Here is a 16,130-nt window from a genome sequence, read left to right on the forward strand (position 1 = left end):
GTAAAACTATGTTAGTGATAACAAGTCTGAGTTTGTAATAATGTCTCAAAATTAATTGGTTGACACAAAATAATTATTTTGTGACCTCGGTTAAACCTAAACCTTGTAATTATTATAAAGAATGGTAATTATATGTAATCAGTGGACTTACAGCACAGCTATCAGTGTGTGCGCGTGTGCGTTTGTGCGCGTGTGTCTGCAGGTGGCTTCTTTAGAACATAATGTGATCTCCAGTTAAAAGAATCTGTTCTCCATAGTGAAGTCGTCTGCACAGCAGTCTAGACAAAAACATTGTGTTATTTTATAAAAAAAAATTATTCACCCAGCACACGCCAGTCTCGCTGTGCACACCACTTTTCATTTAATAGTTGCAGTTCCCTTCTTTCTTATACAGACTTACAGATGTTTGTCTCTCACCGCTGTTTCAGTTTTGGTTCCGACAGCAATACAGTTCAACATGTTGCCGTATTTTATTTCACCGCAAATGTCTTTTTCATAGAAGTGGGCGGAACATTTGGCCCGATGACAGGTAGTGGAGAGCTAGTGAGAGAGAAGACCACTTGTGGTGCTATGGCATCACGTCATGCAGTCTAAGTAGTGGACAGGTTTTGTTCACAGAGAAACTGTTTCAGAAAATCTCACCCTGGTCAAATTGGTGGCTGCTTGGCACTTAAAGCCAAAAAAAAATGTCATCATGTTGTATGTCAGAACCTGCAAAAGAGAATAAATAGCGCAACTTTATTTCTAAGACGTGGAGCAAAATGCATTCTATTAAAGGGCAGTGCTCTGTAAGGTTTGCTAAGGTTTTTCCTTTTCAGTAGTTTAGAAATATAAAAATAAGCACCTCAAACAAATACACCGGTACATCTGAAAAGTGCCGAGTTTAAACATGTGAATATATTTTAAAAGTGTTGCAGAAAAGCACAACTTTCTGCAGAGTGCAGTGTGTTCTAGGTTGGACTGCAGAAATATTATCTGATCCCTTGAGAAAAAGTTGCCACACGCTTTATGCTCCTTTCTATAAGGATTTTATTTCAAGTATCATCTAAAGTATGCTTTTCTATGGCAGCATGTTTCAAAAGACTCTGTTATGGAGACTTAACAGACATCACCCTTCTTCAGCGCCAAGGAAATGTTTGCAAGGGTGCCTGGAAGAGGTCAGTGAGATATCGAACAGCCGTCTGCTAAATCAGGAGCCTGAGAGCGTCAGGTGAATGCCATGTGTAAATTCCACTTCATCCCTCTGTGCATATTGAAATTCAGATGACAAATAATTGAGTGAGGAAGCAGTCGTCTTTTCAAATGATTTTCCCTCCCACCCACCAAGAATCACAGTGTCTCTAGCATAACGGCGTCCAATTGGCTGTTTACAATACTGGAAAGCAAATGGCGTTTCAGTACCAAAGCAGTTCTTTTCTATAAATAATATCTGCTAAACCCAGTGGTCCTTTTTTTTTTTATTTTAACAAAGGATGAAGTGGGCTAAACGCTTTCATCCCGAGAACTGAAGACTGCCATGGCAGCAGAGCTTCATCAGGGCCTTACTGTAGAAGTGTATTTGCATACCAACAAGCACTTGAAAAGAAGTGTTCTGTAAATAACTAACAAGGGAAGAAATTTGAGAAATGCATATGGTCGCGCAGCTTATTGTTCGAGCTGACAGGGATATCATAGGCTAACCGGTCAATTATTCATTATTTTATCTGGTCCTCATTGGATTAAAAATGTAGTCTTTGTGAATTATTTATCCTGCAGCGGTGCAGCCTTCAAATGGCGTGAGACGTGGCCCGCACCAACTTCATGCATTTGGGATTAGCATATTCAAATGAGTCTGCAAACATTACAACAATTACATAATCAAAGTGATTGCTTCGGCTCAATTAAAATAACCTTTTGTCACCCCACACATCACGCTTTTTGATTAGGCCAATTAAAACTCAAGTGTTTTCGACTCGGCTCCTTCGCCTCCTCTTCACTTTACCTATTTGGAGCCAGAAATATCTGCTGCCTGTTGTTACTGCTCATATAAAACATATCTTTCTTTCATGGTTTATCCTTGATAATATTACTTTTGGTTTTGTATTCATTTGAGGGTCAAATTGGTTCTAACTATAGGACTAAATATTTGTATCTCTTGCAAGGACAAACGTATATATCTATTTAAGCCATAATTCATTCAGGGTCTGGAAAAACGTTTCATGGTTCTATAACCTTTTTTATCCTATTCACCTACAGTGCCTTGTAGAATGCATAGAATTTTACAATTCACATATACATTTTTTTTCTCACAGTCTGAGCCCTCTTAAGGCTTTTCACTCTTAGTCTGATTTATATAACATTGTATTCATCAAAACATTTTCTATAGCTTTGGACAGTATTTTCTGATTCATGCAGCTGATAAAAAAGAAATGTTTAACATTCCCTGTGTGAAAATCTTTGACTCTAAGAGGTCAACAAAAGTTTCATGGTGGTAACGATTAGTTAAGATGATTTCACCTATTTGCCTGCAGTGTTTCCCTTTAACTGTATGCTGCTTACAGCACATTTAAAAATACATTTTTCAAGTTCAACTTTGTTGCATGGCTTTGTGGGATTATTTTGTATTATAAAGCCATTCTGCAACTCACATGAGCCTTTCTGTACTTAAGGCAGATTTCACACAAAAAAAACATTTTTTACATTTAAAAATATATATATGTATTATTCAGTATATACTCAGCTAAGCCACAAAAGCTGTCCACAGAGGCATTATTGAAAAATGACCACAGAAATCATGAATATCTTCACTTAAAAATATGGCACTTAATGTAAATTTGTAAAAATGATCTATAGTATGTGATTTGTGGAGTTAGGGAAGCTACCTTCAATTGCTTCAAACTGGAAGTAGTTGAACTACAGCAGAGCAAGCCTGAAGATAAATCCAATAAAGAGACCTAGAAAAGGAGTTCAAACTAGTTTGTAAAAACTTAAAAATAAAAAGGAAAACAAAAAACAAGATTAGATTGGCAACATATCGGTACATGTGATACAAACATGTAATTAAATATAATACAACAAAGTCAGAAAGTCACATCATCATTAGAGTTTATTTTAAAAAGTGTGTACTTGTTCACAGGTCATACATAAACCAAAACAACAACAACAACAACAACAACAACAACAACAAAAGAAATATTAAACTTTTAAGACAATTTGAGAGACTTTATTAAAATGTCTGGTAGTTAAACTACTTGTTTAATTGCACGTACAGTTGTAGTTCACTGCTGATTTGACAAATTGTTTACATTAACATATTTGACATGTAATAAATCATCTGTGAAATAGTTTGCTGCAATTAAAAGAAACAATTTAATTTGTGCATCCATCCATCCACCTATTTTTTTTTTCTTTCTTCACACTGTCTCATCCTGTGCAGGGCAGAGTACCGGAGCCCTGGATCAGATTGAGTCTCTCAGCAGACAGAAGAACATATTCACACCCACATTCACACCTACCAGCAATTTACCTAACCTGCTTGTTTTCTGACTGTGGGAGGAAACTGGAGCATCTGGAGGAAAACCCACGCAATTCGAGTGTCACCAACATTTAAACACAAACACTAACTGACAATGCGGGGTACAAATTAGCAGCACTCAAAGCATTGAAACATGGAGACTGCACCAGGAGGTGCTCCATTAAATATTTGATTCTCCCTCTTACAGGTTGTCAAAGATTATACAAATAACAAAGCCTGTTCTGTTCAGCGCACGACAATATTCATCGTGGTCTGTTATTTTGAAAATAACGGCCACAATTGGCAGCGACAGTGTGTAGTGGTGTATCGTGCCTTAAAATGTCTCGAAATTGACATTAGCCGCCTGTTAATAATCATTCACCCACTGCATTATACAACATCCTTTTGTACTTCAATACAGTCATATTCAACAATGCTCAACTCTGGTGACAGAATGTAAATATTTCATTTCAAGAAGCCAGTTACTCAAGGAGCAAAATACATCCTGCAGTGCCGCTGCTCAAAACACATTATTAATTTATAGATTTGAAACCCCACCAATGCTTCCTCTATCTGATATTATACCTTTCAAAGTGGTGCACATCTTAGTGTATTTCATAAAGTCCCTGTCTGGATATTACCTGCATGCTAGATCACCGTCCTCTTTTTGCCAACAGAGGAAACGCACGCACATGAATCGAGGAAAGAAGACATAGAAAATCTTGTACAATTTCTGGTTATAAGTTTTCTGACAAGCTACTAATCATTTCCTTTCTGGTGTTATTTTTCAGGCTGACTGTGTTTACCTTTGGCAAAAGACGTGAAGTAATGTCTGCCTCTGCTGTGGCTGCTAAGATGAATAAATCCATAACAAGATTCTTATTTTTCTCCACCACTATCTACACATTCACTCAAGTGCTTGTGTTTCAGCAGATCTCATATATCACAAGTGTTCCATCAGCCTGGAAACATTTTACATCTTTTCAGATCTCTCATGCATCACAGCGTGGAGTGTTTTATCATCACTTATCTCCCCGTGTGTTCTGTAGGCCTCTGTGTGAGCTTGTAAAGCATCTGGACATGTTGCTGCAATGTCATGGTCCATTTTCACCTCTGGCCTAATGATTTCTCCGCCTATGTCTACACGTTTAGTGACGCCGAGGACTGGTTCTGCGAGTGCCCCCCACTCTACACAGGTCGGCTGTGCCAGTTCAACGCCTGCGAGCGAGACCCCTGCGGTCACGGAGCCACATGCATCCCCAAGTCGCCATTGGAGGCCGTCTGTCTCTGCCCCTACGGAAGACAAGGTCTACTGTGTGATGAACGTAAGTGTTACAAAGAGCGGCTCCACACAGATCAATGCAGCGTAGATTTAGCAGCTTTATTAAGAGGCTGATCTGCAAACAGTATGTGAATGAGAGCCCTGAGCAGTTGGTAAAATGAGAGCCTCTTGTTAAGAAAGGGATTAATGAAACTAAATTATGCTGAAAAGGCAGAAATGTCTTCCTCCAGCAAAAAAGAGTCAGATAATCAAAGTGAAACTCGTGGCTGCCTTACTGAATATTCTAAATATTCCAAAGAACTCTTTTTAGTTCATACGATCATATTTTCCAACGACTGTAATTCCAGCAGTGTGATTCAAAGCAACTTTTCTTAAGAACTTTTCTAAAAATGTCAGGCTCGTGCTGTACAGCAGGGTGTTGATGTGTTTTCACATTACCAGCATGTTAATAAGATAGCTTGCTGTTACTTCTGCCTGACTTTGGCCACTTATTTTCCCATCATCGTACAGTAGGCTACCTTATAACACATAACACTGCTAACAATAACCTTCTATTTCTCTATAAAAAGGGATTGGACTGGCAAAGCAACATTAAGGATAATTTCTGAGCTGTACATTTATAATAGTTACGCAATTATCCAACAGAAACAAAAAAGGCATATCAGTGATAGTCTCTGTGCTGTGTTATATTCTATATTGAATCACAATAACAGGTGTTACAGTAACAGTGAAAATGCACAGCTACAAACTGCAGTTATTTAAGGACCACTGGAACAACTGATTAACAGAATACATTAACACCATACTGGGCAACACTTGCTGTATTTGTCCGTAAAAACATGCTGTATTTTTAGCCTTGGCTCTTGGGACAGCAATGTCAGTGGGTCGGTCCACCACTTTGGTACAGACTGAAATATCTCAAGAATTTTTGGATGCATTGCCATTAAATTCTGTTGAGACATCCCCAGAGTACGAGTCCTCACGACTTTGGTGGTCCCCTGACTTTTCCTCTAGCATCATTAACAGGTCAGAATGTTTATTTTAGTCGGATACTTTGCTTAAAGGCAAACTATGCAGGAATTGTAAATACAACAATTAAAATTTGCCCTTCCTGCCCCAAAAAGTGAAAGAAACCCCAGATTCAAACACAGCAAAAATAAGAAAGAAAGAGAAAATATAGGCAGAGGGCAGAGTCTGCAGATACAGACACCACCACACACTTGTAGTGGGTCATATGTGGATATTAGATTAGATTAGATTGGATATTCCTTCATTAGTCCCACAATGGGGAAATTTTCAGCAAAAAAAGTGTACAGAAAAATTAGTAAGAATCATCAATATAAACAAGAAATATAAAAGTATTGACAATTAAGACAAGAAGAAATATAAAAAAGTATGAGCACTCTAAACAATATTATAAAATTTGGAACAATACATACAATATAGACAGCTGAAAGTTGCACTTTTACATAATAAACATATTGCACAGTGAGTAGTATACCTGATTAATGTATGGAAGGAATTGATGTTGCACAGTGTATGTACATAAATTTGCAGTTATCATTGAGGGATAAAGATTCTATACGTTTTAGGAAAATCCTGCATAGTATACTTTTATAAGCAAATTCTTCCAAACTGACGCTAATCAGCAAATGTCATCTTGCTAACATGATAAACTAAGATGGTGACAATGACAAATGATCTATGTGATAATCTGGCCTTTCCATTCCAATCCAAGATGTAACCAGGCCAAGCTGGGTCATAGTTGACAACGTAAATGCCAAATTTCCTAGGTGGGTGAAGGCATAGGTGAGAAGGAGGAGGAGAAAACGTTTTTTTATATTGGAAATTATGCAGAGTATCTAACTTTAATTTACAAAACAAACGTTTTCATTTTAACCAAAACCAAGATCTTTTCCTCTACCTAAGTAGTTTTGTTTGAATTCACAATGTTCACCATGTATTTAAAACAGCGATCAGGCATTTAAAAAAAATCTGAGTTGAGAATAAGAACTTTTAGGTGGTAAATAACACCTACAAGCTTTAAATGTGTGTCAATGACATGCGAAATGTTAAAGGTAGCAAGCTATTTTTCCATCTTCCTATGAGATCATACATCTTTTCAGGATGACCAAGAAGTTAAAAATATTGGGAATGTCTTTTTACAGCGGTTCAAGAGCTGTTTTTAAGTGTTTATTCTACGACTGCAAACAGTAATACCATAAGAGAGATGCTTCACAGATTGCGGTTCCCAGGAACAAAGGGTTTTGCTCGACTAAATTGACTGTAGGAGCAGCAGGGTGCTTGGCAGATAAGTCGCTCAGCCATGCCACAGCCCCGACAGACTCTCAGCATCCACATCCAAACACAGCAATCTAACCTTCCAGTGTCAAACCAAGTATACGGTGGACATTTGAATTTTAATCCTGATAACATCAGATAAGATCAGAGTCAAAACTGAACACTCTTAAGGTCCCCTGCCTCTCTGGGCTTCTTCTTTCCTCATGAGGCACCCTCAGCAAAACACCGACAGCCATAGCATGGTAGTTGTCTTTTTTTCTGTATTTGAGGAATGGCTAAAGTTGTTTGTCCACCAGGAAACATGAAAGAGCAAAGTGTTTTCTCTAAATAGAAGATTTTCAGTTCTTGGTTCCCATGTGCACTTTAATAGATAAGGTCGTGTGTATGAACAAGCAGGGAAGGGAAGGCTAGAAAGTGCTATTGATGCTGAGATGCCTCAAGAGTCGAGCTCATGAAACATTAATGGATATTTAAAATGACTTCACTCAGAATTCCTAATGGGCTACCTTTGTATAAAAGTTGCCTATACCTCTTGTTAAAGATTCATGTTTCAAATTAATAGAGATAAAAACACTGAAGAAAATCTGCCACATGTTAAATAAAAAGTAGTACTAGTACAGTACCGCCACTTATTTTTTCTTAAATCCAGTCATAGTTTACCCATTCTCTTTCAAACATGAGCTTTGTTTAGAAATGAATGGCTGTGATTATGATTTTCATTTCAAGCTGTTCCCAGTCAAGGAAAGCTGTATTAAGTGGCAAGTCTGATTGCATTAAGCAAGAAAAAGTTGCAAAAAAATCAAGCAAGCCAAGTGCAGACATACAGTTATGTAATGCAGCCTTTTTTAGTGTATCATATTTGCATAGATATATTTCATACAATCCATTTTCAATGGTTGTAACGTGCTTAAACACTGTGCAGCATTATTCTGCATCAGCACTTCAGTGAGGTATTGATCCAGGGAAGTTTCTGTTAACCTTGCATTGTGCAAAGACTGAAAGGAATATAATGGTATACTGTATACAGTATCTCTAACTCAGGAGAGTTGTTGTTTTCCCAGCTGCTCTATGGCAGCTTAGATGCACACTATATACATGCAGTGTTTGTCAGAATGCATTTCACAATCTGGCACCGCATGTCATTCTGTTATTCTTGTGTTGGTTTGCACCATATTGCACAAATACCCAGCAAAGTGGAAATGCTGTGTGATTTTATTTGACAGAGTGTGGCGTCCATAGATGGATGCATTTCTTCGAGGCAATCCATAAGCTTCCTTGTTAATTATATGTTTTCTAAATACTAGATACCTTCACCAGCACTGGACTGTATTTCAAAGCGCTTTACAATGATGAGTTCGCCAATAGAAACTATTGATAGCAATGCACAGCTGTATACGCATATATCTCAATGATTTTTGGTTGTATTCACACATCAGATCTCCTGCACATGCCACACGCCTGATAATAAGCGCCTGTCTGCATGACGATTGAATGAGTAGAATGAGAAACAGAAACCTAAAGATTTACTCAGTCATTTATTACTACAATCCTATCCATTCTTACACCACATGTGTGATTATGGACCTTTGTGATTTTGAATGAATGCTGTTCAGCTCAGCCAAATTCAACTGATATTTAAGTCAACCTTTTCACAGACTTGTTACTGTATGTGATTAAACCTGCCTGTAGGATGGTTCTAAAATAGGGAACATAAAAGTCTTTTAGAGTCCCTTGAATAAAACATAGGTGTGTTTTGTTTTTTGTTTTTTTAGAAGTAACAGGGAAATCAAGACCTAAATTGATTTCAATTTCTGTGGACCCCTCCCCTGTATATTTACTGTATTCTCGTAACAAACCCTGACAATATAATGAAATTTAAAGCAACTACAAGGAACTTTTATTTTATTGTTGACTCTGGCGACCCCTGTGGACAAAAGCGGTAGGGTTTCCATGAGCACCACCACCACCTGTTATAAAGATCTTTATCTGACTAGTGCGTGCATTTGTGAAAGAAATATGCATTAAAAATAACTATGTTAAAATAGCACATCTTCTCACTGATGGTCTTATTTCCTTATGTAGGTCATAGAGGCATCAGTATAAAATTAAAATGTTTGGTTTTTGACAGTTTGGTTTGACATAACCTTCATAAAGTTTATTTTAAGCATTTAATTAGATAGTACAGTTCAGGGTAATATGACAGCACTTGTACATAAGTAATATAACACAAATGCTAATTGGCATTTAAAAGAAGTAAGTAAATAAATGAGTTTGAATAAGAAATTGTGAGCTATCAAATATGATTCGATATAAAGCAATTACTGAATAACAATAGTTTCATATTGTGTTCGATTTTAATATTGTTTCATTAATTTATTGCCATCTAAAATTTGAAAGTATCATTTTAGATCAGTTTGGACACCTAATTCATTTGTACAGTAAGCTCAAGGGTAATTCGACCATGAACAGAGAAAATAGCCTACTATAAACGCACTCAAGGTCATTTAATTTTGTCGTAATGGCTGACATGTTTTCATCTGATCTGAGCTCAGTTGTTATTCCAGAGCATAAAAATGATCTTGTGCATGATGAATTCAAACACACACACACACACACAAACACACACACACACACAACACAGCTCGATGAGAATAAGCTGTAGCTGTAACACTCGAGCCATTCAGTGAAACAATAGGCAAATACAGCTCTGCCAGACTGGAGATGATAACAGAAGCATTTCCAGCTTTATTAATAATTTAGCAGCCAAACAGAGCTGAGGGCAGTCGCAGAGGGGAGCTCTGAACCCCTCTTAGCCATCGCCTGGGGCTGCAGAAGAATATGCAAGGTGCCTCCAGTGAAGAAGAGCAGCTTTATGTTTGAATCCTCGCTGCTGTATAAAAAGTAAATAAATAAATAAATAAATAAAACACACACGGCAGCGTGTAATTTTGAATGAGCGTGGGGAAATTTACATTGAGTCCCCAGTGTAAAATCAAGTAGATGCTGAGATGGAATACAAGAGTGGGCATTATTGAATCAGCCATGCAGTCTGAATAAGTAAACTCAAGATTGTAATTGAATATCACTGGGATTATTATGCTACCCTTGTGAACATTGCGTATGAAGTGATGCGTGCTTGCCAGAAACCTTCCTAAACAGCTACTAATGAAAATAGAAGAGGGCTGAAGAGGTGATAGTGTTTGAAAACAGGTCATCATCTAATAGTATTCAGAAAGGAAAATATTTCACTAACCCCTGGTTTGTAATGTGTAGCAATAGTGCCATCTTTTGGTAACCTGTGAGGGAGATGATGCATCAGACCTGTGCACTTCAAACCACACAGACAGAAAGAGACCCAACATTTTACCACTAATGTGAGATAAATGTGTTTGTTTTGCAGCCATAAATATCACTCGTGCCAGATTCAGTGGGACTGATGAATTCGGTTACACTTCCTTTGTGGCTTACTCCTCCATCCCGAGCCTCAGTTACTTCTACGAGTTTAAGCTGAAGTTCACACTCGCCAATAATTTGTCTGCTGTGAAAGACAACCTGATGCTGTTCGCTGGGCATAAAGGACAAGGTGAGCTCAATCTAGACACCAGCACGGCAATTTAAAATCATCCTGACGGTCAGATGAAAAGAGGAAAACAACTCTGAGACGTCTCCTTAGTTGGATTTTAGTTGTCAAACTTCATTAAGGATTTTAAAAGAAATGTTTTGAGTGGTTTCACCCACTGTGTATGGTAATGTGCTTTCTAATAGATTCCCACTTTCCTCTGAGATCCTCTAATCAAGAGGATTCCCTGAGGATTTTCTTTCTTGGCAGATTTTGAGACATTAATAATGAGTCTTCCTGCAGTCCAGTAATTAGTTGATATCCAGCTAAACTGTTATTGTTCTTGACTTTCAAAGGGAGCATGTTGGCATCGCTCGCTTAAAAACGAACATGTGAACCGAGCATCTCAAAAGCATCAGTGTTAATTGCATTAAACAGACTTTGAGGTGGAGGTGCAATGTGATGCTGTCAGCAGCCATCACTTTAAATTAGGATCTCCCTTCTGTGAGGTCAGATTTGGTAGCAGGTAATCGCCGTGTCATTGTCACCGGCATATTTCATCAAACAAAGATGAATTATAAAAATAAAAAAAGATCTCATGGATCCTCTGCGCTTGTTTTCTCTTGAGAGTACAATTCATCTAGGTGGAGGCAAAACAAAACAATAGGAATATGAATAATGAAACACTTGTCTGGAGAGAGAGCAGCACTGTTTCTGTATTGTATTTCATCTATTCCTATATTGTGCCTTTGAATTTCAATTTTGCATGATAATTGGTTTAATGAAGTGGCATCTTTAATTACTTGATGGCAGTGATGAATGTATATCAAATTAAACAAGCAGAGATGCAGTAAATACAAAACAATAGTAAAATTCCTCTTGAAGCAAACAAACGTATGACTCAATCTAAATGTGTGTTTTAGATGTACAGCAGTGGTAATAAGTGTATTATTAATGAAAGAATATTGTCCAATCTTAATCCATAAAATTAACAAAGATCAGGTTTGATTGACAGGAATTAATGTAACTGGACTGCATTTCATTATAAGTGTTTTTCATATTATGGCCAACACTTTATATACATGAGAGGGGGTCAGATTAATAAAAAACAAATGGTCAATATAATGCACTTCAGTTCAACACCACCACCCACTATGACCTCAGTAATAAACATAAAGTGAAGTTATTACCTTCCTGACAGTGGCAACAATAACAGAAAAATTATAAGCTTCATAAAAGTGAAGCTCACAGCAGAGCTGTTGTATTAAATTCCATTACATTGTAGAGCTGTGCCTAATAAAGTGGCCACTGAAAATATATATACATATATATATTGTCAGTTTGTATAGTGTGCTCGTGACAAACCATTTATGTGTTTTCCAGGCAATGATGGTGATGACTTCCTCGTTTTGGGACTACGAAGCAGCCGAGTTGTGCATAAATTCAACCTCGGATCCGGCGTAGCAACCATCGTCAGTGATCGACTGAACCACCAGATCAACATTCACACTGTTACATTTGGACGGTCTAAGAAAACAGGATGGCTGAAGGTTATTTGGTGTTTACAAAACTGACATTTTTGTGGAAACCAAGCAATGAGGCGTTAAGCTGCTACAAGCCACCAGAACAGCTTGAACACTCCAAACATTATTATTTTAAAGTAGTGGTTCCTAACCTGGTGGTCAGGACAATTCAAAGGGGTCCCAAGGTAAAGCTTAGGGGATCACCAGATATTTAAACAGATCAGAAAGAAATTATATGTATTTCTACTAACAACATTTTGTGTACGAATGGTTTTATATGTTTTTGTCTGACTTGTATGTGTTTGGTGGGGTTTTTTGTGAAACACTGAATGATTTGAGGTCTTCAGACTTCAAATGAATCTTTCAATTGAAACTTGCCTCAGAAGGAGAGTGAACTCTTCAGTTGACACAAGAAGCAATTGATTTATCTTTTTTGTTCTTTTTAGATTAGTCTCAACTTTATTGTCATTGCACACACAGTACCAGAGCAAAAAAAATACAGTGTAGCATTTAACCACACAGTGCAAGCATTAGCAAAAGTATAGAGACATATGCATATAAAGACATATAACAATGCACTAATGAACAGAATGAATCAAAGACCAATAGGGATGTATGAAAAAAGGGGGATGTTACTATGATATAGAAATACAACTTTCTAAGGAAAAAAACTAAAACAATTTTCTTTGTGCTTACAAAATAAAAGAAACATATACAGAAAATGCCTTTAATTTTAGTCACAAGCAAGAAAACTACAAATTATATATATTATATATATTGCACTGTACGCATAAAAACTATCTATCCTCTAGACTGGTGAATGGTGTTTAGTGAGGTAAATGTTTACTGGGAACACATTAGATTTCTTTGTACCAACAAATCATTTTGGTCCAGCAATCAGGAAAAGGATGTTTGCATCATCTTTAAATATACATCACGTATGGCTGAAAAATCTGCACCAACAGTGAGATGCCATCAAATCAGCAAAGTCTGGATGGCCCAGTAGCTCACCTGATTGAACGTGCAACCAGTTAACTAAGGCTGGATCCTTACTGCAGCAGCCTGGGTGCAATTCCAGTCCAATCTTCATCTGTACTATCAAATAAAGGCTAAAAAACCCTGACAATAATCTTAAATTCCCCTCCAGACACATTTTAACATAGGTAAAATTCATTAAAAATGTCTTTAACATGGTTTTCTGACATAAAATGGAAGAAAAAACTTTCAAAAGGGGTGGGAAGTGCATCAACTCTTTCTCCCTCACTGACAAATTCTCCTCCACCCCACCCACCATTGCTGTTCCCCCTACAGTAAAGGAATGTGAAAACACCTTTCTAATGACAACTGTAAACAGATACAAAAGGTATAGTCAAGGTTAGACATTTTAGGGGACATAAACATAAGAAAAACGCATTCTTATGTTCATGTCCAAAACCAAAACCCATTTTGAGTCGAGGAGGACTTTAAAAAAGTCAGCAAGGTTTTTCTGTTAAAAAACATGGAAGTATGATAGCTACGGCTAATAAGTAGACACTGTCTGAATAACTCCGCTAACTATACAAGGTCATACTTTTTCTCAACGTAGACAGATTTTTATATAAATTGTGCTCCCACGCTGCCACCTACAGATGTAAGACTTCAGCCTCGGTTTTGACATTTCACTATGTCTTCCTCAGGTTGATGGACAACGTAACAGAACAGGATCGTCTCCAGGACCCCTGTTAGGCCTCAATGTTTTCAACCAGCTCTTTGTGGGCGGATATAATGAGTACACCCCTGAACTACTGCCACTTGGATCCAGGTTCCGTCATGGCTTTCAGGGTAAGACTTCTACGGCTTTATTACAACCCAGCACTGCTGTCTGGAGTGAGAGCACTGGGGCCTGGAGTTTCTCCCAGGATCTCCGTCTCTTTGTAAGCAGAGGGGAAAGTGTGTAATGGAAAAGGAAACTGCAGGCTCGGACTGCTGCATGAGGCCAGAACAGAGCTTTGAGGTTGATTGTATCTGCACCTTTTAATCACTTCGCGCCCCTGTACAGTTTTGCGTTGTGTGCAAATCCATTCCGCTGCTGATAAGTCACTTGAACGCGGGTGCCATACAAATAATCTTTGTCATCATCAACATCATTTATGCTTTCTCTCAGGTGACCCTCATGTAGGAATGTATTCTAGAGAGCATTCATTGTGCCCGCTAATGTGCAGAGCTGTGGAGCAAAATTGCCATAACCGTAATGATGACAACAGCTATGAATATCATCATAACCATATTCAGCAGTCTCTGCACTACAGCATTGAAGCTTGTTATTATAAAATGTCATGGCAGATCCATTTGAGGTGAACAAGAGCTTTTTTATATTTAAGGACCGGAGCGATTTTGTACGTTTGCTTATTTATCATCTTATAATTTATTTTTCTGCCCGCCAAATAAACCTTCTAAAATCAAATCAGCCATGGTAAAGCATCAGTTTTTCCCATGCTGTATCAGACTGTCATACTCCGCGTACTGGGAAGCACTACCTGAGTCAGACGACACTAGAGGTACCATAACCTTTCTGCTTGGGATGTAATGAGAACTCATGAGCGTCTAATCAGATCTGTGTGACCTTCCTCGAGCCCTAATCATGATGGCTGGCAGTGAACACACTGATAATGCACTTCACTCCCAGTTATCAACAGATCCACACTCCCCTGTGGAAAAGTGGCAGGGGAGGTACTGTGGCTGCTGGGAGAAAAAAAAAGTTACTCAATTTTAAGCTGCTGATCAAATAACACGAAACGGGGACATTTGTGTTTGTCTAGCTTTTCTATTTAAATAACTGATTTCATGCCGCTTTGATGCACGTTTTTATCAGACTTGCTGAAAGATCTTGGGGGTCATTACCTTTTGAACCCCAGTCATTTCTTGATATTTAAAGTAGGGGTGTGCCATATCGTATCGTTCACGATAATATCGGTATATTTTTTTTATGGTTAAAAAAATGCATATCATGATATTGGCAACATTCCTACTTCGTGATGTAGTGGCGTAAGGCTAACAATTAAAGTTGTTTTAATCACAAAAAGCTACTTACTCTCTGTCGCTAAACACATGCAGCTTTCAAAATAAGAGCACGGTGTGTTAACAGAATCCACTACAGAACTTACAAGAAGACTGTCAAAATAAGATGCCTTAAATAAAACATACAAGAACCTTTATTCTCCTTTACAAAATGTCATTAAAATATGCCCCCGAAACCCCTAAATGGTTATTTTTTATTATTTGCTCATACTCAAGAGTCAAGAGTAAACGTTTTTGTATTTGGCAACTGTTGAGATTTGCACTTCACACTACATTTGAGATTTTTATTTATTAATACAGACTAAAAAAAAAAACATATTTTCTATATCTTTTTAAGTATTTCGTAATATCGTGAAGAATAATCGTTATCACAAAAATAGCCTGAAATATCGTGATATTCTTTTAGGGCCATATCGCCCAGCCCTAATTTAAAGAAACATTACGAAGATTTGGATTTATTTTTTTTTGCATTAAATCGTCCCTACAGTTACATAGTGCAAGTTGCTTTTACACCTCTGTCTAAAATATGAAACCCTGTACATGTGAATTTGTTATGATTACATTCTTTTTCATCAAAAACTAGACAGCACCTTCCTCACACAGCCAAACATTAAGCAAGTGCAACAACACAAGACATAACAAGCCAGCTAATATTGCTCCCTCGTCCAACAGCAAGATGACCAGCTTGGTATTGGTTTTGCAGCCTTTTATTTCGGGAAGCTCTTGTCTAGCCGTGCCGTTTCTCTACTTTGTTTCCTCCTTCACTGTCCTCTTTTGTCTTCGCCTCTGTCATGATGTCTGTTGAGGCAACTGTACCCAGTTCTGTTGCCCAGCGGTCCAAAGCTCCAAAGCTGTGCTTTCTGGTGCTCAGAGCAGTACTGGCAGCACAGCTCACTGAGCTAACTTATGGGAGCT

At 37.8% G+C, this 16,130-nt stretch overlaps 1 protein-coding gene across 1 annotated transcript in view; it reads left to right on the top strand.

Annotated features, from left to right (window-relative positions):
- The window catches only part of eys (eyes shut homolog), a 202,249-nt gene that overhangs the window by 180,746 nt on the left and 5,373 nt on the right, over positions 1–16,130 (top strand). Inside the window, exons 44-47 of the mRNA XM_059359709.1 lie at positions 4,646–4,818; positions 10,477–10,659; positions 12,019–12,185; positions 13,835–13,979. Of these exons, the coding sequence (XP_059215692.1) occupies positions 4,646–4,818; positions 10,477–10,659; positions 12,019–12,185; positions 13,835–13,979 (668 nt within the window). The remainder of the gene's footprint in view (positions 1–4,645; positions 4,819–10,476; positions 10,660–12,018; positions 12,186–13,834; positions 13,980–16,130) is intronic.

The sequence above is a fragment of the Centropristis striata genome, chromosome 20 (genome assembly GCF_030273125.1).
Source record: "Centropristis striata isolate RG_2023a ecotype Rhode Island chromosome 20, C.striata_1.0, whole genome shotgun sequence".
Classification (NCBI taxonomy): domain Eukaryota; kingdom Metazoa; phylum Chordata; class Actinopteri; order Perciformes; family Serranidae; genus Centropristis; species Centropristis striata.